This window comes from Protopterus annectens, chromosome 2.part1 (genome assembly GCF_019279795.1).
Source record: "Protopterus annectens isolate FY-2018-M chromosome 2.part1, PAN1.0, whole genome shotgun sequence".
Taxonomy (NCBI): Eukaryota; Metazoa; Chordata; order Ceratodontiformes; family Protopteridae; genus Protopterus; species Protopterus annectens.
The window spans coordinates 1232716817-1232741390 of record NC_056729.1 but is presented as its reverse complement, the minus strand read 5'-3'; the positions used below and the strand labels follow the sequence as shown (position 1 = coordinate 1232741390).

General features: G+C 42.8%; 1 protein-coding gene across 1 annotated transcript in view; it reads left to right on the top strand.

The window, feature by feature from the left end:
- Positions 1-24574, top strand: part of ITSN2 (intersectin 2) — a 3295579-nt gene that overhangs the window by 1815839 nt on the left and 1455166 nt on the right. The window contains exon 21 of the mRNA XM_044063555.1: positions 4757-4818. Coding sequence (XP_043919490.1) covers positions 4757-4818 — 62 coding nt within the window. The remainder of the gene's footprint in view (positions 1-4756; positions 4819-24574) is intronic.

The following is a 24574-nucleotide window of genomic DNA, read 5'->3' as shown; positions in this document are numbered from 1 at the left end:
AGGAATTACTTCAGCTAGAAGGATGTTCAGGCTCCAAGCCCTGTCCTTGTCAACCTTTCGTATATTATTTCCTCCACATCCCATGCCCATCCATTAAGTAGGAGATAGCGTAGACTTATTTGTAAAATGGTGGTAGAAAATCAGGTTGGACTGATGGTTACTAAAAATTTGTCTTTAGGGTGTAGACCATTTCATAGACAGTTCAAAGTTTGAAGGCATCCCAACAATACTCAGAGAACAGACACTTCGTCCAACATCTGTCACATGATCTTGTGTGGCAGAGACTGTATAAAGAGTACCAAGACATGAAGAGGGCACTCTATTCAATATGTTTATTCTCAAGAAAACAAGCCTGTAGTCAGGTCAGTGGTGTAGAGTTTGAACAGTGGTTCAGGAGCCTGTAGGAGATTGCAGAGGAGGATGGGAGTGAGCAGCCACTGGCCATCCATAATGTTATGCTAAGCAGAATTCAGCAGAGAGAGACATGTCTCTGTTCTGAAGGCCAATCAGTAGAGCAGCTCAGAGGAGCTTCCAAGGAGGAGTTGTGCTGCTGGAGAAAGGTTAGGTCAGCCTGCAAGGGACCAGCAAGTTGGCCCACTCCGTACCACTTGATTTTTATCATGGGACAGATGGTACAGTTAGGTTTCTTCAGTAGGAGCAAAGGCCACAAGGGTCTTGCCTAGTCTGCTAATGCACCTCTCATTTCTCCATGGAGTGAATGGGACTGTTGGGTGAAGGTAGAAGATCTGTTAGGCTGGCCCTGGATGAGGGTTAAGTAAAAAGAAAAAACAGCCCCAGAGGTCAGTCTCGGATTTATCAAGGTTAAACAAGTTCTTAAAAGTTACAAAATTCAAACTACTAAATTTGCATGCTCTTCTGCCTGTACATGGTTACCATGGCTCTAAAATACCTATTTTCATATAGCTATAGCCAAGGCAGACAATTTAGTACCAGATTTGAAAGGGGGGGGGTGTCTTCACTTCTACTTTACATACTTGGTTAATGTAATTCCTCCAGGGTGTTTATAAGGTGCCCGGCTCCCATAAGTGTCTGTTGCATAACCTAGGGCATTGACATCCACAAGTACCTTGGATCAGACACTAATCTTAGACGAGCCACAGAATGCTCTAAAGTTTGCTCAGCTTTCAAGAGCAGAGCTTTTTGCTGAACATGCTGGAATTAGATATTACCCGCAAGACAGGGCTGTTTGTGAGAGCTGTGCATGACTGTGAGGACCAGAGGGCATTTCTACCCTGTGAGGTTTTAATCCTGATCAAATGTTTTGGTTCCATAGCACAATAAAAGCAGATTACTGCAAGGGAGTTTATTAGTATAACAGAATTCATAGCCTCTTAAATCTTGATGGTCCACCTAGAAGAAAGGCTTCACATAAGCAATCTTCAGTGGCATATAAGAAATAGATGATGCCAGCATGCCCTGTCCCTGTATTGTCCAATTCCCCCCTTTTGCTCTGTATGTGGATACAGCTGATGAACCTCACCCTATGACCAGTCATCCAGATTCCTCAGCTGTAACATGAGAATCACAATTTGGAGTCTGAGGCAAATCTCAAGAGGAAAAAAACACATCAACCTAAGAAATTTTCAATATCAAATCCTTCAAATCTGTTTGGTAAGTAGTGCTCCTGGACATACATACAGAAAACAGTATACTGATGTGGTACATCAACAAACAGAGGAATGCAGTTGTATCCTTTATGTAGGCTGGCCATGGAGGTATGGTACCTGCCTCAGGATTCGAGCATGACCCTTAAGGACATCTTACATATTATCTCATAAAATTATTTTGGCAGGTCACCTGAGCAGAGTAGAAGCAGACTTTCTCAAATGGATGGTGAACAAGAATATTTTTGGTGTTGGTCCACAAGTAGGAGACCTTTTTGCTTCTCAAGAAAACTAAGTCAAAACATTTGCAACAGAGCAGCCAACTACCGGGTTCTGGGCAGTAGATGGCTTCTCTGTATGCTGGCCTGGGCAGGCCTGTTTGCCTGTGCCTTTCCTACAGTCTCTCTTCTCCTCAGGGTAGTATAGAAGGTAAAGGAGAACAGGCCAGAAATGCTACTCAGAACTCAATATTGGCTGTGTCAGCACTGGTTATCCCTCATACTGTGTATTCTAAGAAAATAGCCTATAGTGCTGCCTTAACATGTGAATTTATTGACCAAAACAATGGTCCATTTGTGCACCCTAACCTGATGACACCAAGGCTGGCAGCTTGGATGATTTTGCTGTCATTCTGTTTAGGCACAATTTCTGGGAATGCACTTGATAACTTAAAGGAAGCTAGTAAGCCAAATACAAGAAAGTAATACCTTCTTACATAGCAAACTGAAAAAGACTTTCCATTTGGTGCCTGAAGAATGGGCTGGACTTGACTCAGATGTCAGTGTCCACAGTCCTGAAATACCTGCCACATTTTTACAGATTAGGATGGTCTTTGTTATAGTTGTACTTTATTTGACTGTGCCGGACTTCATTGGTAATCTTATTTCTTACAAACAGTTGTTGGGTTATTTACATTAACATTTCATCATTTACTTGCAAAACTAAAATGTCTTAATGTAGTATAGGTTACATGTTTTTTCTGTACCAGCATGTCATATTTGTAAATATTCATGTTTTTTTTTCTCAAACCTATGTAGAAGGAATGTTTTCTGCCACTTCAACTGTGTAAAAGAAAAGTTTACATTAACACCCATTGAGCTAGCTGCTGCTGCACATTTCAGGTACATGACCCAGAAAACTCCTTTTTATTGCCATTACTTCTGTCACAGACTTTCTGATTAGCAGGCAAGTCATGTGCAGAGCCCTTTCTGATCTTCAACAAGGGTAAGGTAACACCTTGTACTAGTCCACATTCATGCCCAAAGGGGTGGCAGATCTGTCCATAAATTAGGCCATTCACTTCTCTTTCCTGTCCTGCCCCCATTCCAGAACAAGGGGGAGAAGGATTTTGAACTTTGTGAAGGTACATAGATAAATGAGGTTTTACCTTGATAAGGCTAAGGAAAAAGGAGATAAGGCTAGTTATTCATATCCATTGTGAAGGGTAAGCCTGTCTCCAAACAGACCATTTGTAAATGGCAAGTTCATTGCATTTCCTTCTGTTACTCCTTCTATGGCAAGACTGTACCAGGACATATGATGGTCCACTCTGCTAGAGCTGCAGTAGCTACTATTGCTTTCCTAAAGAGGTGGTCAGCCCCAGTCCATTTTGGAAGCACAAGGTCATTTCTTCATGCCTTCTCAAAGCATTACAACCTGCATGTTACCCTTAGAGCCAGGGCAGAATTTGATATGGCCATCCTACAAGAGACCGCTACACCCCCCCCATCTACTCAGTCTCTGGTCCTTAAGCTTTCTGAACCCTCCTAAGTGTTACCACTGTAGCAACAGTCAACCATACAATGCAATCAGTGCAGTAGACTCTGGAGTTTACCATCATTGTAGATATTAGGGTATGTTCATTTTTGCAGTAATATTACCATTCCTCTGCTACTTGTCTTCCTTTCCTGTGGACATCCTGAGATTGGAGTGTGTATCCATTCATCACTCCCTGTATCAGCTCTTTCTGCTACGGTTACAAGGTGCTCTCCTTCCAAAAGTTGACCTAGAACAAAGTTTGGTTTTGGGAATCTTCTGAATGGGCTGCCATACCCTGGAGCACATAGGTGGGTCTTACTGTAGTCTCGGCTAAGATCCCTGGTGGCTGCTAGGTCAAGAAAGAACCAAAGATGGAGCAGGATGGGATATGTCTGTTATATTGCATAAATGCTAGCATGTATTTGACTAGGAGGGGAATGGTACTAAGTTGGGCTTTTTGCAGCAAAAGTTCCATGTGTTATCACTACTCTGGCACTTGATCCATGCAGAAGATTCTCTTTCACTGTAAATAAGGCAAGTATATATAAGGGTGTCACTTATTAGCAGTGAAGGCACAAATCCTCATAGTTGTTTCTTGACTTGCAGTAAGGTTGTCATTGGTGGATGGGAAAAATTGGTGGGTGTTGGTGCTTTTGTGCACTTCTACGTATACAATATTTCCAACCCTGAGTACTAGAATGTCCAAAAAAGTGATGCTGATTTCTGAAAAGTTAAAAAAAAGATAACACAGCTTCAAGACCCATCATGGTGAGTCCACTTCATAGAACAATTGATAAAGTAAGAAACTGTGTTTTAGTTTTCAAGGCTCATGTCACTTAGCGGAAACCCTTTAAGTAGTAACCAGAAAGTTGCAAGCCAATAAAATCAAATTACACAAAAATAGAAGCATTTTTAAATGGGGAGGGTGTGAAGCGTCCTGCATCCCTTAACTTACATATACTAACTTAGTAGCTGTGCACTGCTTTTATTGTGTTTGTTGAGATGATCACAAGATTGTATGCAGTTGTAGTCATACATAGTATTAACTTATGTATGTAATTATTTCCTAGTTAGAGTATTATCAGTTTATTAATACTCTACATCATTTTGTATTCTACTAGTTGTGTTAGCGTTCATAATATTGTAAGTTCTGATTGAGCATCATTAAAACTGAAATGGATCTTATATGGGGTGTAGAGTTTTATCTGGTATTTTATGCCGGAGATTTAATACCTATTTTTTTTTTTTGCCTAATGGTGTATTTAGTCTTATTATATATGTAATAATGGATTGTATAACTAGCCCAGACAGTTTTATGACTGTTAGTGCATTGTTTAGCTATGAGCTGATGTTGGTTAATTTATCTTATACAGATCTGAGCCTGTTTATGCAGTTGTTAACAAGAAATCTAGTTCAGTTTCGCAAAGTGCAGAAGGTAAGATGATTTCTTTAAATGTCCTAGATACCTTTAAAAACTTGTGTAGTGAAGAATTTAGCCATACTGTGTAGCTTTCATTCAGCTTTGTGAGGCCTAAAGTTAAACTCAGAATTCAGCTGTAGTTATGGTTTTCCAAATGAAAAAGGAAAAAAAATATCTGTTAAAGAAGTGTCTGAGAACAAATAAGAAATGGCATTCCATGTGTAAAACCAGGTCCGACATTAAAGGTCTTCAGTGGGTTGCTAACTAGATATATATATATATATATAGATATATATGTAGATATATAGATATATATATATATAGCTCTTGAGAAAGAGTGCATGTCTTCCCAGTGCTCGTTATATCATATACACTGGGTAGCAAGGTATGCTCAGACTTGTATGTTCCCCAGTTTTTTTTCCCTACAACTGGTACCATTTGGATCTTGATTGTATATTACAGCAGAACATTTACTGCGTTGGATTCCTAAATCTTACAAAAAGCCAATAACTCACAACACTGGATCTGAAGTCACACTGCTTTTTACCATTTTTCATTGAAATGTGACAGGAAACTTTTATTAGTTTCATCCTTTCAGCCCAGTTGCCTACAGGAGATGGCAAGAGAATGGTTTATATAGACTTGCCAGTATAATAACCAGTTAGGGGATCCTCCTCAAAATAGAGGTCATTGTATGTTGGGTAGTGGCCATAGCCTCCTACAGAAGCTGTCTACCACATGGCTTCATGTTCCTCAACTTATGAAGGATTGAGATTTCACCTGCCATTGACTGATATTGAGGGGAGTGCAAGAGGTACTTCTCTGTCAGTTTCTTTGAAGACTACCTCCTGGTATTTTTGCAACAAGCTACCCTAATTGGAACATCCAGAGCATTCATGCATAATGACCCTGTATGTCTTCCAGTAAAAGCTTCTTGGTTGAACTTTATGATCAGGACATCTGTTTGTCTAGCCCTCCAAGTCCTCTATGTCAAAGAGTTATTTTAATACTCCTGCAGCAGGTGGTTCCATGGGGAGGACCCAGACACTGGACATGTGTACAGTGACAGCATATGATACAGTGTACACATTAGACATGTGTACACTCTACCACATCATCTGACTTGGCTTTGCAGATTTCATAGTACAAACCTAGGGATTCATGACTTAATGACTGCACTAGACGCGTGCAAGTTTCTTATGAGTAAACACTACTTGTGACATGAGTTTCTATAGGTGGCAGGACCCCATCGCCTAACATCCTGTAATTGTCTATCATTTGTTTGCCACCTTGTGTTTTAGGTGAAAGTAGACTTTCCTGTGACAGAACTGAGGTTGGGGCAGCATCTACTTAATCCTTCATTCTTCCACTGAGAGAGGGTTTGTGGTGTCAGAGACGGGCAAGAATGAGACCTTCACTATAGATAACATTTCCTTTTGACTAGACACTTAGTCATTAAGGCATCTGCGGACTAGCCTATTGCCTTACTGCCTTTCCCCAGAATGTTTAAACTGTTCTCTTGGAAGGAACATCAAGGAGCCTTGGGTCATTCCCCTTCCATGTAGTTCTTAATGCTGTTTTTGCAACCTGGAAGCATCCAGAATGGGCAGGATAATATTTTAGTCCCTTAACAGTTAACCTCACCTGTCCCAGTCACAGTTCTTCATAGAAAAAGCGGCAGAAAAGCTGCTAGACTCCTTGATTCTTGAGATCAAAGTATTTCTAGAAAATGTTACGATGTTTTTCACAGAGTGCTTTCTTATAACCTCCTTTAATTTTCACTTTGCCATTGCAGTGATCAGGGCAGCAGGCTGTAATATATGCCTGACTAGATGCATGGCTGAATTTTCCCCATTCAAAGATTAGCTAAGAGAGGTGTATTCCTGGATATCCCTTTCTTAGAGAAGACCTCCTTTTGGCAGGTTTCCCAGGGCCTGGCCAAAGACCACCAAAAAAGAAATATGCATTGATCACCATGCTTGCCCTTGATGATGCTATTCTGACTTCCTTCTTTTCATGTCTAATAAATATATGGATGTTTGTCCTGTTGAGAAGGATGTGGTATTGTTGCTTTGTTTGGCTCCATTTATTTAGGTTTTCTGACTGGACTTAAAAAAAAATGTTTTCATTGGAGGACTGGGGAGAAAAGCTCCAACAATTAAAACTTCTTCATACATAGTTGTAGGAGGACCTTCCTGACTGCCCTGCAGTTTTTCTCAATGTAGACTTGTTCACTAACTATGCCAAGCTGGTAGAGCTTTATACTATGCACTGGAGGGTTCTGTTCTCTTTTTAAAACAAGAAACATCTTTATTGACTTATCACCTATGACATAGGCAATCTTACATTTATTTAGAGGAAACCATATTTGCCTATATTTTCAGTTGTGAACATTGTATGCTGCATATACTCTTCTGTGCAGTTATTGTCAGTCAGACATTACATAGCTCATTCAGTTTCCACCTTCCCTTAAACGTCACTCCTCCCAAAACATTATTCTGCATGTATTGTTCCCATAGTTCCCATTTTTTTGTATATAATTTCCTATCTCCTTTTTTAAAGAACCCACTTCAATTTCTTTTATCTTTACTATATTCACTCATTCTAGTATGGTTGGTTTAGACTTTGCTTTGCATTCCTGCTACTGAATTCACATCTCCCATACCAAATATTTTCATAAATTTCTTCAATTTACTCTCCTTTGTTATATTTCACCTTTTAGGCCCCCTGGATACATCCTGACTGTTGCAAGTCAAATGCCAGTCCCCACCTATAAGTAATATTGTTTCTCTCTGAATTTTCATAAGATCCATTGTAGCAGTTTTAACTCATTGCCTCCAATGCAGCACTGGAAGTTTGCACTGTAACTTCCAATGGGCTGAGTCTAAGCTTTTTGATAGTCAAATGATGGCCACACATTTCAAATAAGTGCTCATATCTCTGTAACCATAGCGGTTACTGAAAAAGTGTAAATGGCAAGCTCTTCAGCACAAACTATTTTTAAAGTGGTTTACCACCTTATAACCGACGGACGGATGGTCGAGCCCTGATGACCGAAAGTAGTACAGCAAATATGCACATTACTGAACGCAACTGTATCGAATCGCAAACCCGCACCCCATTTGTGTGACCCATGTTAGCACTCATTTTGTATGTAGAATGGTCGAAAATGTCACATTTGGTGGTTTTGCGACATTCTGACCATTCAACATACACTACTCCTGTTATCGGATTCGATCATTGTTGGGTTCGACTGCCATGTGTTCGGTTATGCGGTGGTAAACCTTTTAAAGTTGCAGTATTCATTAGGGTCTATGAGTGGACAGGTGATCCGCTGTGGCGACCCCTAACTGGGAAAAGCCGAAAGAAGAAGTATTCATTAGGGTCTAGGTTTTAAGCTAGATTTTTTAAGTCTCGATAAACAGTAACTGTCGTATTTGTAATATTTTGTAAACAACTTGCAGTATCTCAGCAGCCACTCAAGTAACATACACACTCGTAAGTAGCATTTTGTTCATTCAGCTGAGAACTTCATATGGAGCTGTGCAGTTCTATCTGTGCTAATTGGTTGTTGAGATATTTAGAAAAGCATGATATTCGTGATAATGTAAATAAATATATGAAAGGCAATTAATATCTCTTTGCCTGCATTAAACAAAGGTCAAGTGTCAACACAGCAGTGTTTGAAATTGTGTGGGCTTTAAGATGAACTATTGTAATATTTTGTATATATTGTGGTTTTAATATTATTAATGTAAATATGAACAAGCACTATTTGACACCTAGAGGTGTCAGTAGGATGTAGCTGCCGAAACACCTACAGGCATCACTTGGCTGTAGTACATTAAGTGGAATATAAATACATGCCAGCGTAACCTCCTCCCTTGCTAGTAGCCCGTTACTACTACAAGTCTACCATTATTATCTGTTTCCTCTTCTGTCACCACTGGAGCTTCTCTAGCATTTAATCAAGTACTCCCCTTTTTTCTTTTTTTGCATATTCCACTAAATAACCGTCCTGAAATCCTTTCTTTAGCACATGCTGAGTTCTTTGCATTCTGCATTTTTTAATATAGTTCACTACTCTCTTTTTTGTATATACCTGTGAGAATATTCACATTCAAAAATAATATGAGAAATGTCAGTATGATAAGTTATTACCAGCTGTTATGTATAACTTTTTTTAATTTCTAGTTTTAGCTTTTGTTACATGCATGCACAGATGTTTAGCAGGTTAATCTTTTATGTAGTTGTTCTTATCATGCCCATTTGAAGCCCGTGTCACATTTTACAAGACACTTTGTTGTAATAAAAACCCTCAAACAAAAACACACACCCTTGAGTACCCACATAACATATTAACTTAAATCAAGTACACATAACTATGTACATGTTGCATTTTTCATTTTTTGTATTCTTTTTGCCCCTGTGCCTGTCAACATCAAGCATGTAAGGAACTGTCATCATCCTGACAATGAGAGCATTTCTTATGCGTGACCCTAACCCAAGATCCCCTTGATGATGTGAGCAGTCACGTCAGTATGAGAACTGCCTGCCATCCCCTCAGTCTGTACATAACCTCCTCTGCATGCACTGACATGGGCTACGATCACCAGCTTGTGAGGCCACTCCCACATCATCCCAACTTAACCCCCCAGTACATGACAGGCTTGTGCTCTTTTGCAGGGCTCTGGCATTGGAGCCGTACATGCTGGGAGAGAGCCATTATCCCTTCTCACCAGGATGGGCGTGCCCATTGTCCCCTGCTGGCACCATTAAATGCCCAGCCTGCTAGCCGAACCTAGTTTAGCTGGGCTGTCGTTATGCTTTATATTTCACTGTCTTCAGTTCAGGAGCCTCTTGCTTGGATGGCATATACATCAAACACTAAGATGGGACTAAATACATAAATGACACTGATTGTCAGAACTCAGACATTCAACTCTCACCAGTAAAAATTGGTAAAAGTGTAGATTATCAAAAAGTGTGCTTCTCTGTAAAGAGAACACAAGGAGTTGTAAAGTATTCATAATAGGCAGACTGGGGTAACAGATCTGTTGTAGTGCTTAAGGAAAGGCTTCTGATGATCAAAGCTAGTTAGAGCAAAACAACAAAGAAAGAAGATTGAAAGCAGTTATCACAGTGCTCAGGGAAATATACCCACCTACTCTGCAAAGCGGCCACAGAACCTTTTCTTCCATCAAAGGAGGAGAGAAGATTATGATCTCTTTTTCTCTGGTTCCAAAGGGGACTAGATGCTACTTTTTAATTGTCTTGGACATAAGCAACTTCAGTTAATGGAAATGGGTGATTCTTTCCCTTTAACAAACACAGCTTTTAATTCATGTTCCATATGGTGATTCTAGTGTGGGTCTTCTCCCAGCTGCAGAAGTTGCCTGGATGATGTTGCTGGACATGATAAAATTCCTCCTTGGACCATCACAATCGAGGATTTGCATGGGAGGTTTCTTTAGTTTTTATTCAGTTTTTAATTTTGTCTATGTAACTTGCACTTTCATTACAGGGTGTTGCTGTTTTGTATTTCCTGTTCTCCTGGAATGTTTACCTCTGTGGCAGTGCTTCATCTCTTATGACATTTCAGTTACCTCAGTCCACATCTCCATGCAGTGTTGACTGGATAACACACTTGCTGTAGGTGACATTTCCCATAGTAGTGGGCTAATCTGTTTACAATGGAAGTGAGAGACCAGAGACCTGCAATAGCTACTCATAGAGGAAATAGGGTTGACTACATTAACTGGTGAGTTACCCCCCCCCATTACATGTTTGCATCACATTTCTATAAGCCACTACCTGTAGTGAGCATGGTGTGGGAGCATCTGTACATGGTCCCAGACTTATTCACACACAGCAGGTCAACTGCTTTTCTGAGCAGGAATCCCAACTGGTGCTCCAGTAATGGCAAACTTACTACAATCAAGTTATCCACAGCCCTCCCCTAAAATGAGCTAAGCAGGCAAAGCTTCCTAACTCCTATCTTTCCCTATCCATCTGTAAAGATGTATGTGAACCACTGATCAAACTTGTGCTACTTGGGTTGTAGTCTGGGCTTTATCCCACCACTCCTCTGATGCTGACATCCTATTTAGGGACTTCTGTTTCAGCCTTCTGCCTTAATCTTTCGGTAGAGTCAAGCTGTAGGAGTCATCTTAAACTGGGATAGATTGTTTCCTGTTCTTTCTCTTAGGATTGCCTTTATTAGGGTGCATTTAAACACTCTAGTATTATTACTTTTTACAATGATAATCCTATAAGTCATAGCTTCAGCAACCTAAACAGACTTGGTATGATGAGTCTGGGTTTGTACACTTCAGTACCTCTTGGGCCACATGTTGACTGTAACATATATAGCCACACTCAATGATTCAGAGGGTGCAGCAGTACTAGTAGCAGCAAAAGCCTTCAGGACTTTCAAGAACTAGTTTTTAGTATCATGTTCGGGATGATTTTCAGCAGATTCAGTATGAGCCTTCCATCACTGCAGTTGAAACCTTTACACTGCTTGATGAATGGTATTTCACTGTTGGCTTATGGAATTTTTGACCTAAGTGATGCTCCACAACCCTAGGAAAGGGAGCTTTACCTAAGGCAACAAGAGCTAAATGCATTTCTCACCTTTGAATGTCTGCAGTGGGAACTGAAATAGGAGTCTTTCCTGCTCTGTACAGATGGCTATGCTTTGATGTTGTACACAGCAAATGTGGTGGCATGTACTAGTATCTTCTGTATAGACAGTGCTGGTCTGGTAGTGTATCATAGAACGAGGCTTCACTCGTATAGCCATTAACATCTTGAGTAATATGTAGGTAGTGATGGTCTAATTTGCAATCCCAGCCTTATTCTGAAGCTAAATATAAGGGAATGCTCTCTGATCAGTGCCTTCCATGACTGAAGTATTCTGGAAATAGTCTCCCTTATCACAGTGGAGAAAACATTCCCTATTTTGCCCATTTCATTGGAGAGGGGGAAGCTGAATGTGGATATTTTGTCCTGTGGCTGGGAAAAATCTTCTGTCTTCCCACTTATTCCTTTCCTTCATTCTGTACCTTATTGCAGAATTTAAAAACAAGACAACAGCTTGTGCTCATTAACCCTTGGAAACAGAGAGGGGGGTAGTTTCAGGCTTAGGTACTTGGCAGTGTAAAACATTATCTCGGTGCAAGTCATAGTATTTCCAACTGCTTTGGTTGACATCTGGCTCCGACACAGGGCTGACTGTGGTTTCTTTAAAAAACCCTGCTCGCACCTGGCCTTCAGACAGGAAGCCCAAAGGTGATTGAAGCTTCCAGAAGCCTGTCACTTGTCATATGTTCTCTAAATGGAAGAAGATGTTCATCGTGTTTCACTGTTGCAGTCATTACAATTGGGTTATCCTGCTGGCAGGCTACCCGCAGTCGGCCTGAATTCCAAAGTCTAGGTCCGGCGTCGGTTGCTGTCACCTCCTCCCCGACGTCAGTGCTCCAGGGGTATAAAAGATGCAGCTGACGCCATTTTCTTCAGTCTTTCTTGCCGCGTGGTGCCCGAAGCAAAAGCAGTTCGCAAGTGCCGATCGGCCGACTCCCGAGATTTTCGTGTTCGAATTTCAGATCCGAAGTCCTCATTTAAAGCTAAGTACCCCATTGGGGAAACTTTTTTCTTGCTCCAGACTGATGACAGAAAAAGTTAATAATTGTATTTCTTGTGGGAAGCAAATACCTCATAAAGACTTTCATTCCTACTGTATTCCTTGCCTAGGCCCTGACCATGACGTTGCTAATCGTAGGTTCTGTGCCAGATTTAACCATCGCACTATTAAGCGTCTGTGCGATTTTGCATTTCACTATTTTGGCAGAAGATTTAATTACACAATGTCGTCGGATAGCAATCAGACTACCGCAATTCACAAGAAACGCAAGGAAAAAGAAAAGGACAAACATCCGATGTCCAAAACTGACGACGAGGCCTCTTCTAAGCCAGTCGCTGGTTCTCAGTGAGGCACTTTTGCGGCCCCTGATGCTCGCTACTTTAGAGCCGCAGGCTGCTACCGACTTCCACGTGGAACTGACTAGGCCGCTGGAAACTCAAGGTATTGGAAACTTCCCTCAGATGGGTCCGGAGCCGCTGAGCAGGCATCGGCTTCTGAGGGTGTTTTCAGGCCAACACAATTATATGTAAAAACGACTTCAGCTTCAAAGGCAAAGACTTAAGTACCTTTAAAGACAAACAAACAAGTACAGCAGCCCCATGGACAGGCCTCCATGCCTAAAAAACAGATGCTCAAAATGGCCGAACACCTAATTACTTTGATCAGGGGTTCCCATCCCCCTCTTGATAAGAGGCCTAGGCAAGAGACAGAATATGAATCTTCAGATCAGGTTTCCATTTCATCTGATTCCTCTTCTGATCAGGGATACTCTCTTCCTCCCTATGAGGATTCTGATGCTGAAGAATCTATCCCTTCAGCCTCTCCTCCTGAGGATTATTCTTTTGGGGAAACTCTGCATACCATAAGGGAGCATTTTCACTGGGAGAGCCAAGATTTTTCAGAATCTAAGAAAAGGCTCAGAGACTTCCTTTTACTGCCTCAGCACAGGCCCCTTGCTATTCCTCCTGTGTTAGACATTGTAGATGATGTTTTTTCAGAGTCCAGTCTGACTCCTGACTCCTTACCTCCAGCTCCTGTTAAGCCAGACAGATACTACAGGGTTCCTGATTCACATAAATTTCTTTTTAAAAACCCTGCTGCTGCTGACACATAAACTCTCTCTGGGTCCCAAAGGGGTCAAGAAGTCCACTGCAAAAAACCCTGCTCCCTCTGACAGGGATTCTAGGGCACTGGACAGATGGGGAAAAAAGATTTACACTTCTGCTACCTTGGCTATAAGGGCTTTAAATTGTCAGTTTCATATGCTTAAATATCAGCAATATATTATGTCACTGCTTAAACAGAAAATGTTGATAAATTCTGAATGTGCAGAAAACAAAGAAATGCAGGATTTATTCCATGCAGCTGAACAAGTTGGAAAGCATACTTTGCAATGTGGTTTTGATTCTCTGGAGGCCTCCTGCAGGGCCGCTGTTACGGATCCTGTCATCAGGAGGCATGCTTGGTTAAGGGAACAGAATCTGCCTGATCATGTTAAAGCAAAATTGTTAGATGCTCCATTACAGCATGATACCTTGTTTGGTGGTAAAGCAGAGGAGGTGAAAATGGAGGACAAAGCAAAATCTATGCAAACAGTCAAGGATTTCTTACAGGTACAGCCTCCAAGATTTAGCAGACACTGGCCTACAAAGAATTGGTCCTTTACAGTGTCAGACAGGCCACAAAGGGGCAGATACAGATGCCCTAGAGGCAGGTCCTAGCCCCAAGGCACATACAGGGCTAAACAATGGGGTGCTTCTACCTCCAAAAGCGGAGAAGACAAATCACAGTCTTACAGGAAACAGTCCCAATGACTTCCCCCTGCCTGTGCCAAGCACTTATCTTCTGGCAGCACCTTTAGGGGGAAAACTAACACTTTTTCATCAAAATTAGCACATAACCCAGGACAAATGGGTCTTGAACATAGTGTCACAAGGTTACAAGTTTCACTTTCATACCCTGCCAAGGGCTCACGGTTGGCCAGACCTGCCAAAAACTCAATGGGCAGAGGCACAAAAGCAAATGTCATCCCTCATGGACATGAGGGCCATTCAGCAAGTACCAGAGCAAGAGCAGGGACAAGGATTTTACTCAAGACTGTTCTTGCTGCCCAGAAAGGACAAAGCCTGGAGACCAATACTGGACCTATCTATTCTAAACACTGGATATTCCAAAATTCAAAATGTTGACTCTGCAGCAGCTTCTGCCCATGCTGGGCAAGAAGACTTGGCTTGTGACTTTAGACCTAAAAGAGGCATACCTGCATGTTCCAATCAGACAGTCATGCAGAAGATACCTCAGATTCATAGCTGGCTCAATGCACTACCAATTTTCTGCACTGCCCTTTGGCTTATCTATTGTGCCCAGGGTCTTCACAAAATGCCTGGTTCCAGTAATTGCATTTTGCAGACAAAGAGGAATACAAATATATCCTTACTTGGACGACTGCCTCATTCAAGCAGAGAACAAGGACATCCTACTACAACATCTGGCATTTGTAAAAAGATTACTAGCATGCCTAGGGTACACGGTAAACGAAAAGAAATCAAAACTTGTACCCTCTCAAGAGATAATATTCCTGGGTGCAAGCTTAAATACAACTGCCCAGATGGCTTATCTCACGCCAGACAAACAAAGGCAACTCGCTACTTATTTCAAACTGTTGGCAACAAAGGCCCAGTTATCTGCAAGAAAAATTCTGCAGACTTTGGGCTTCATGGCATCCTGCATTTTGCTAATTCCATATGCAAGACTGCATATGAGGAAACTTCACTGGTATCTAAAAAGTGTTTGGACTCAACATTGCCACAGCCTGGAAACAATAATTACCCTCATTCCCTGCCTGCAACAGGAGTTTTGATGGTGGGCAAAGGTCTGTCACCACAACAAGGGACAGCCATTCACCTTACCCCCCAGCCAGGAAGAAATTAACAACAGATGCATCAGATTATGCCTGGGGGGCCCATATGGCAGGAAGATGTATTCAGGGCGCATGGTCCACAAAGCAAATGCATCTACATATCAATCAAAAAGAGATGCTAGCTGTTCAGAATGCCCTGACAGCCTTCAAGGATCTACTTCATCCAGGACAACTACTGATAAAGACGGACAATACCACAGTCATGTGGTACATAAGCAGAGAGGCACTCATTCCTACCCCCTTTGCAGACTGGCCATGACTTTATGGGACACAGCATTGACTTACCAAGTACATTTGCAGGCACAATTCCTGCCAGGAAAGATAAATACTCTGGCAGACGAACTAAGCAGAAACCTCTTGGATCCCCACAAGTGGAAATTGGATCTGCAAGTCTTCAGCATGATAATAAGGAAATGGGGATGCCCGGACATAGATCTATTTGCCTCCCCTCACAACTGCCAACTACACAGATTCTGCACAAGGGCTTATCACAAGCAAGCATGGAAAGGGGATGCTCTGTCTTTCAGCTGGAAAAACTTAACAGTATACGCCTTTCCCCCACTGCCCCTCCTCTCCAAGGTACTCCTAAAGGTCATACAAGAGAAGCCAAAAATGATACTGATTGCCCCAGACTGGCCCCGCCAGCACTGGTACCCAATCCTAAGGAACCTGTCTCAATACCCAGCCTGGACATTACCTCGAATTTCCTCACTTACTGTCCCAACAAAACAATCAAATCCTGCACAGCCAACTCAAGACCTTAAATCTGGCAGCATGGCGGATAATGTAGTCATTCAAAACACCCCTCTTTCTAAAGCGGCGATGGATGTTATTTTGGAAGCCAGGAGGCTAGTACCAGAAAGTCTTATGCTGAAAAATTGAAGAGATTATGTGCTTGGAACCAGGCACAAGGGATTGACACGATTGTACCAAATATTCCTCAGATTTTGCAATACTTAACTGAGATGCTGCAGAAAGGCCTATCCTTTTCATCAGTTAAGATTCATGTCTCTGCCATTTCAGCTCATTACAATACAGAGCCACCTATTTTTTCTCATCCTTTACTAAGGCAGTACCTCAGAGGAGCCAAAAACTTAAGGCCTCCAAGGAGATCACCAATACCTGCATGGGACCTCAGATGTTCTTCATCTCACATTGCTGCAGTCCTTACACTTGGGTAGTCCGCTGTCCACGGTCGGCCCGAATATCAAAGTATAAGGCTGACGTCGGGTCGTTAACGCATTATCTGGCGTCAGGCGTCAGGGCACGCATGACGGTGACGGCGTCATATCCTCAGTCTTTTTTGGGCGTGGTCCGATGCAGTACAAAGGCGCGGTTGTGCGGTTGGCGTTCTGAGATTTTTTTCCAGAAGTTTTCAGGGTTGGCTACGTGTTCCGTTGGGGATTTTACTAGTTTTCTTTTGCCTTTTTCATTTGCCGGTGTCATTAAAAATTTAATAATTAAATTTCTTGTAGGAAACAGATACGCATAAGTTAGATAAGTGTATTATCCTTGGTAGGGCTAGGCCATGACGCGCTCTAACAACCGCTGTTGTTGTAGGCTCTTTAATAAGCACACTAAAAGAAAGGTTGGATTGTGCAAGGTTAGTTGGTGGAAGCGGTCGTTTTACTATAAAATGCCGTCGGATGCTCCCCGGCCTCTCAGCGCAGAGACAGAAGCTCTGAACCTAGGCTAGAAAGAAGGAAATCTGTACCGGACGCGGTTCTTTAGAGAGGTCAGTGGGTGTCTCAGCTCCACCGGAGACCTCTTCTGTGTTCTCAGAGAATTGCCCTTATTGTTGCAAGATGTGGCCTCTCAGGAGGCAAGTCAGGCTGAGGGGGCTACTCAGGATCCCCTCCCTCCCCTCCCTGGCTAGGCCCTCTCCTCCCCTCTCTCCTTCTTCTCCCCAGGGTTCCCAGGGCAGGCCAGGTTTAGCTTCAGTTAGTGTACTAACTACTTCAGTACTATGCCCAAGAAGCATGGCAGAGAAATCTACTTTGATTAGATTACTTAATGCCCTCCTCTAAGACCTCCTGCTGAGAGACCTGAGCTGGGGAACCTGAGCTGGGGGGATGAGCAAGTCTTCTTTTCAGTCTTGACTGAAGACTCTTGGATGATCTCCTCTGATCTGCTTTTATTGATGTGGATGATCTTGCTCGCTTGTCCTCCTGAAGTTTTCTTTTACTCTCACTCTTCATTCCATGATTTTAATTTTTTTTGGGAGGGACTCTAGGATTCCATTTCAGAAGCTTGGCTTAGGAATTTTTACCCCACCATATAGCCTGGAGCTGGTGGCTTGTTTGGATGTAGTGGAGATGTTTTACAGGCTTCTTGCTTGATGATTCTCTTTTTCTGCTCCTCCTGCTCCGGTCATTGGCCCATAATATTACAGGGGTTTATCTTACAAGGTCCTGAGGCAGACCAAACTATGGGGCAGGCGCTAAGAAGGTTAAGGTTTCTGTTATTAAGTAGGCAGTTCCTAGGAGAATCCTAGGGGGCCTAATATAGAGAAAGGGAAGACTTGTTTTATACTTCTTCCTACTTACTATGAGGAGCTCTGAATTGTTACCTCTTTCACATGTTGTTCACTTGAAACACAAAGGAAGTCTAATTCTAGTCTAAGTTTGATGCTCTTGAAGTTGTTGTTGAGATTATTTAGTTACAAGATTTAGTACATGTTTCTGAGATTTTGAACATAATTCTTTGCAAGTATTGTTTGATGATAACTAATGGTGCACAAATCTAGACCTAAATTAGGGACACTGGTTTGTCATGAGCACGCCTCTATGCATGTCAGGAATTCAAGAACATGTCTGAACAAAAAGAAGCTGTGTTGCTCCTTTCCTCCTGTCGAAAGCGTGTTGTTTGTCCTCCCTGTTGAGACAGTCTTGAAAGAAATGGAGAAGACAAAGGGCATGCAGTCTGTGCCAGGAAGATTTGAAATACTGCAGCCTCCAAAGTAAGTTTAGTAGAAATTGTGATTACTGAGATTGGGTCCTTGCCTTAGAATGTGGCCCAGAAGGGCTGGTAAATCAGGCCGTGGTAGGCCAGGAGCTCAGGGGCTCTTTCAGAGGGCCTGAAGGCAGGGCTCAGGTCCTGGGCTTCGTAAGTGAGGGGCAGGGCCTACAGTAAACAACAGAGCTGATGACTGCTTTCAGCTGCAGGGGAAGGAAGTCTGGCAACTTTTCTTTAAGAAGGTAATTACTTGGGACAGGGTGGGATGTTACTAGGACAGATACTGGGATTTGGGGTGTTATGATCATACTTGGAGCCATTTCAAAGGCACTTTCATACCTCCCTTTCACGTTCCTCCCAGGCTCTCACAAACAGGTTTCTCTGTTGCTCCAACTAGGGCTCCTGCAAGCCTCCTCCTCTGCAGCAGTCCCTCTGCCAGCCGTACTTTATGTCTTGGAAAAACTCACCCTGCCTCCTTTTGAGCCAGCCAGTACAGCTGATATAAACTTTTTATCCTGGAAAACAGCTCTGCTCCTAGCAATAACCTCTGCAAGACGAGTCTCAGAGCTACAGGCACTCATGGCTGTGGAACCTTTTATCATTTTCCATCCAGATAGGGTTTCTCTGAGGACAAACCCGACATTTATGCCTAAGGTAGTGTCCAGTGTGGCCCTTAACCAAACTATTTACTTGCCTACCTTTTATCCTAACCCACAGAATAAGGGTGAGAGACTTCTGCATTCTTTGGACATACACAGACAGCTGCGCTTCTACTTGGACAGAACCAAAGCTTTCAGAAAGACTGAGCAATTACTAGTGGCATATGCTGCAGGATCACAAGGAAAGGCCATCTCAAAGCAGACAATTTCAAAGTGGATAGGCCACTGCATTCGTTTCTTCTATTCACAACATGGCAACCAGTGCCTAAGGCCATTAGGCCACATTCAACCAGAGTAGCAGCCACTTCAGCAGCCTTCCTCAGAGGAGTTCCAACCAAAGACATTTTAGAGGCTGCAACCTGGAGCTCAGTGCACACTTTTACAAAGCACCATCACTTACCACTCTACTCTAAATCCAGGGCAGACTTTGCCACTGCAGTTCTGCAGGGCCTCATAGCCGCTCCTAATCCTATTTAGCTCCAGCCTCTCAATCTCAGCTTTGGGATTCAACCCAATTGTAATGACTGCAACAGTGAAACACAGTGAACATAGTGCAGTTGTGTACCTACCATAAATGTAGATGTGCAGTTGTGTACCTACCATAAATGTAGATGTTCGAGTGTATTCACTGTTGCAGTCCAGGTTACCCACCCATCATCCCCCTTATCTTTGCTGGAACTTATCTGTACTTCTCTATTCTATACAACCTATGTGGTGTATTTGCTGGTAGAGGAAAGAATAATTTACTTTGGTGCATGTATGCTTTTTATTGACATATTTTTAGCCTACCCTTTTGATGGCACCTGACATCTGGGGCAAGAAAAACTTAAGAAAATGGCATCTGCTGCATCTTTTATATTACCCTAGCACACTGACGTCAGGGAGGAGGCGTCAGCAACCGACGCCGGACCTAGACTTTGGAATTCAGGCTGACTGTGGTTAGCCTGCCAGCAGGATAACCCAGTTGTAATGACTGCAACAGTGAATACACTCGAACATCTACATTTATGGTAGGTACACAACTGTACTTTCTTCACTTGTAAGGATAAGTATCCTGTACTTGTTAAAGTTATACTAAACTATTCAGGTAGTCTGTACCTTTACTCAGTGAAGACACTGAGACAGTTCTGCTGTTACGACATTCATTTACTGCACATGAGGTTTACATCTAGCTTAACAATGAAAGGGTATATACATCAAAAACATACTTCAGCTTAGAATAATCAAAGTCTCTGATACAAAAACGAGAGTCCCAATCTTTATACTGTCTTTTCTGCCTGCATCAGCAGTTTTGAGAATTTGCCAGAATAATAAGTCTTTCCTTTTAAGCTGGTCTGCTGACAGTTTGTTTTCCATATTTTAAACATTCTGTTCCTGAAGAATAACTCATTGCGTCCTTGGCCTATCTTTGCGTATCATGTTGACGAGACACAGCTGCGTACAAGAGTTCATCTTGACCTGCTTGTAGATAATAATTTTACAAAGCTGCATAGTTTATAAGAGATAAAATATTTTACTTCTGATTCTTATTAACAATGAATGCCAAACTATATAATTTTGCCAAGTTAGGTAACTGAGTTTCAGCTGAGTGCACGCTACACATTGAAATGCAGAACATTTATTTCACATTTTCAGAAAAATCCACAGAAATTCATTTTAACCTGTTCTTTTACTCTCACACTTCCCACTTTTTATTTAAAAAGTGGAAAATGACTGCTCATTTTCAGTTTTTTCTTTAATGGTACACATTGAATTATTTTCCAGTTTATTCACGTTAACCATCATGATTTGCTGAACTCTATAAGTTTTTTGCAAATGACAACTTACGTAGCAATTCCAGATAGTATGACTATAATGCCTAACACTACTAGTACAGGATGTATCAACCAATTTAACAGATTTTTTTCCTGATTTTGACCAACCAGTAAAGATATCCCACCAGATGTTCTTCATGTTTCACTGTTGCAGTCATGGGTTGTCTGCTTGCAGTAGCCCTCAGTCGGCCTGATTATCAAAGTCTTGGGTCCTGCGTCGGTTGCTATCTCATCTTCCATGACATCAGGTAGTCAGGGGTATAAAGCATGCAGCCAACACCATTACATCAGTCTTTCTTTCCGTGCGGTGCCTGAAGCAGAAGCAGTTCACAAGTGCCAGTCGGCCGACTCCTGAAATTTTCGTTTTCGAGTTTCAGAACCGAAGTCTTCAACTAAGCTAAGTACCCCATTGGTGAAACTTTTTCTTTCTCTAAACCAATGTCAGTAAAAGTTAATAATTGTATTTCTTGTGGAAAGCAAATACCTCATAAAGATTTTCATTCGTACTGCATTCCTTGCTTAGGCCCTGACCATGATGTACCTCGCTGTCAGTTTTGTGCCTTATTTAAACAACGAACTATTCGTCGTCGGTTTATTTACGCTTCTAAATATTTTGGTACTTGGTTCAATTATCCATATATGGCTGCGGTAAGCCACCCGACTACTGACATTCCAAAAAAAACGCAAAGATAAAGACAGAGACAGACCACATAGGTCCAAAGCTGCCGACGACACTTCTAAGCTAGTCGCCAGTTCGCTGGTACTCAGTGAGGCGTATTCGCAGCCCCTGATATCCACTACTTCAGATTCGCAGGCCTCTGCTGAGACCCATTCGGAGTCTGGTATGCCGCAAGATGCTTCAACTGTGGAACCTGTGGATGTCTCTACCTTTGCATGTGTCCAAAGCCTCTGTGCAGGCACCGGCTTCTGAGGGTGTATTCAGGCCTACTGACTTGCATATTAAACCAACGCCATCTTCTTCTTCAAGGCCTAAAACTCGATCCATGCCTAGAAAACTGACGCCCAGGCCGCATGTTCAGGCCTCTATGCCTAGAAAACAAATGATAAGAATGGCTGAAGACCTTATTACTCTAATCAGGGGAAGCCACCCTTCCCCCTCTAAGAGACCTAGGACTAAGATTGCTTACGATTCTTTGAAATTTCTGTTTACTCTGATGGCCAGGATTTACCCTTATCTACCTATGAGGATTCTGATGCAGATGACTCCATTCCCTCTGCTTCCCCTACAGAGGATTTCTCTTTTGGTAAAACCTTGGACACTCTTAGGGAGCATTTCCGCTGGGAAAGCCAAGAGTACTCTGACTCCAAAAAGAGGCTTAGGGAATTCTTACTCCTACCTCAACACACAGGTCTTTAGCTATCCCTCCTGTCCTGGACATGGTAGATGATGCCTTCTTGGAATCTAGCCTGGCCCCAGACACTTTACCTCTGGCTCCCAGGAAATCTGACAGGTACTACAGAGAGTACCTGACTCTCACAAGTTCCTCTTCAAGAATTCTACTGCGGACCCAGATACCATTTCCCAGAGACCTAAAGGCATTAAGGCTACTACTGCCAAAAACCCTACCCCCTCTGATAGAGATTTCAGGGCCTTGGACAGATTGGTAAGAAGGTATACACTTCTACTACCATTAGAGCCTTAAACTGCCAGTTTCATGTTTTAAAGTATCAGCAGCGTATTATGGGACTACCGAAACAGAAAATGATGTTGATTCCTGACTGTGCTGAAAATAAAGAATTACAGGATTTAATGCATTCTGCTGAACAAGTTGGTAAACATACTTTGCAGTGTGGTTTTGACTCTTTTAGAAGCATCTTGCAGGGCTGCTGTCACTGGGCTGTTCTTAGAAGGCATGCTTGGCTTAAGGAGCAAAATTTGCCTGATCACGTTAAAGCAAAATTACTGGATGCTCCCTTAAACCAAGACCGCCTTATTGGCAGCAAAGCAGAAGAAGTCCTTAAAAAGATGGAGGAAAAAGCTAAATCTATGCAAACTGTTAGATTTCCTGCAAGTACAGCCTCTCAGATTCAGTAGGCGTTGGCCTTCTAAGAATTGGTCCTTTCCTGTCTCTTCCAGGCCTTCTCAGTCCAAACCCAGGAACAGCATACCATGTAGGCTGCAGTCTCAAGGTACTCACAGGCCTAAGCAGTGGGGGACTTCCACTTCCAAAGCTGGAAAATAGTAAGTCACCCCCCTATGGAAAACTGTCACAATGACTTAACCTTAAACCTTCCAAGCCCTGCTCAACTGCTGCTCCCTTAGGGGGAAAGATCACCCTGCATGCAAAAAACTGGGAACTCATTACCCAGGACAAATGGGTTTTAAATATAGTTTCCCAAGGATACAGATTCCACTTCCACACCTTACCAACCCCAAACGGTTGGCCAGACCTACCCCCAATTCAGTGGGCAGAGGCTCAACAACAGGTTCTCTCTCTTCTAAGTATCAGGGCTATTCAACCTGTCCCAGCAGAAGAAGGGGGACAAGGTTTTTACTCAAGACTTTTCCTGGTACCCAGAAAAGACAGCTGCTGGCGTCCTATCCTGGACCTCTCTATTCTAAACACCTTTTTGGTAATCCCAAAATTCAAAATGCTAACACTTCATCACCTGCTTCCTATGCTAGGCAAAGATGCCTGGTTGGCAACCTTAGACTTAAAGGAAGCTTACCTGCACATTCCAATAAGAGAATCTTGCAGGAAATACGTATGCTTCAGAGCAGGCTACATGCACTATCAGATGTCCTTCATGGATGCATCTGCAGTCATAACAAATGGGTTGTCCTGTCGTCAGGCAGCCCTTCGGTCGGCCGGATTCCAAAGTCTGGGTCCGGCTTCGGCTGATGTCGCACTTCACCCGACGTCATCTCTGCTGGTCTTCGGGTATAAAGGCATCAGCCGACGCCATTTTCCTCAGTCTTTCTTGCCGCGTGGCGCCCGAAGCAGAAGCTGTTCGCAAGTGCCGGTCGGTCAGATCCAGAGATTACTACTACCGAATACTACTTCGAAGACTTCTAAAAGCTAAGTACCCGTTGGGGACTCTTTCTTGCCTCAGCCGATGTCAGAAAAAGTCAATAACTGTTTAACTTGTGGGAAACAAATACCTCATAAAGATTTCCACTCTTACTGTCTGCCTTGCTTAGGCCCAGACCACGACGTAGCAGCCTGTTCGCCTGTGCTTCCTTCAACCGACGAACGCTAAGGCGTCGGTCGGAGTTTGCTGAACAGTTTTTCGGCTCAGACTTTGCGTACATTATGCCGTCGGACCCTCCGACTACCCAAATTGTTAAAAAACGCAAGGAAAAAGACCGACACTCGCGGTCCGCGGTTTCGGCCGAAACCAAGGTTAAGCAAGCGAGTGTCTCGGTTTCGCCGAAACCGAAAACTGGTCAATCTTCAGCCGAATCCATGGCTACCACTGAGGCTCCTGCTACCTTACCTGAATCGGCCTCAGAAATTTTGCCTACAACTGTGGTTTCTAGTGAGTTATCAGACACCATCCCTTTGGATGTCTCTACCCCAGCACGTGGTGCTGCTAGACCCCCTGCAGCCATGTCTATCAAGGCCTTTGCCAGGGCTAAAGCAGCCAAATCTGCTAAGTCAGTGCCTGTTAAACCTCCCTCACACAGGCCCACTTCTAGTTCACAAATGCTTACTCTGGCAGAAGATTTAATATCCTTAATTAGGGATCCCAATCTCACCCAGACAGGGCCTCTCAGCCCCCAGAAAGAGACCTAGGGCAGAGCCCCGAGCCAGTG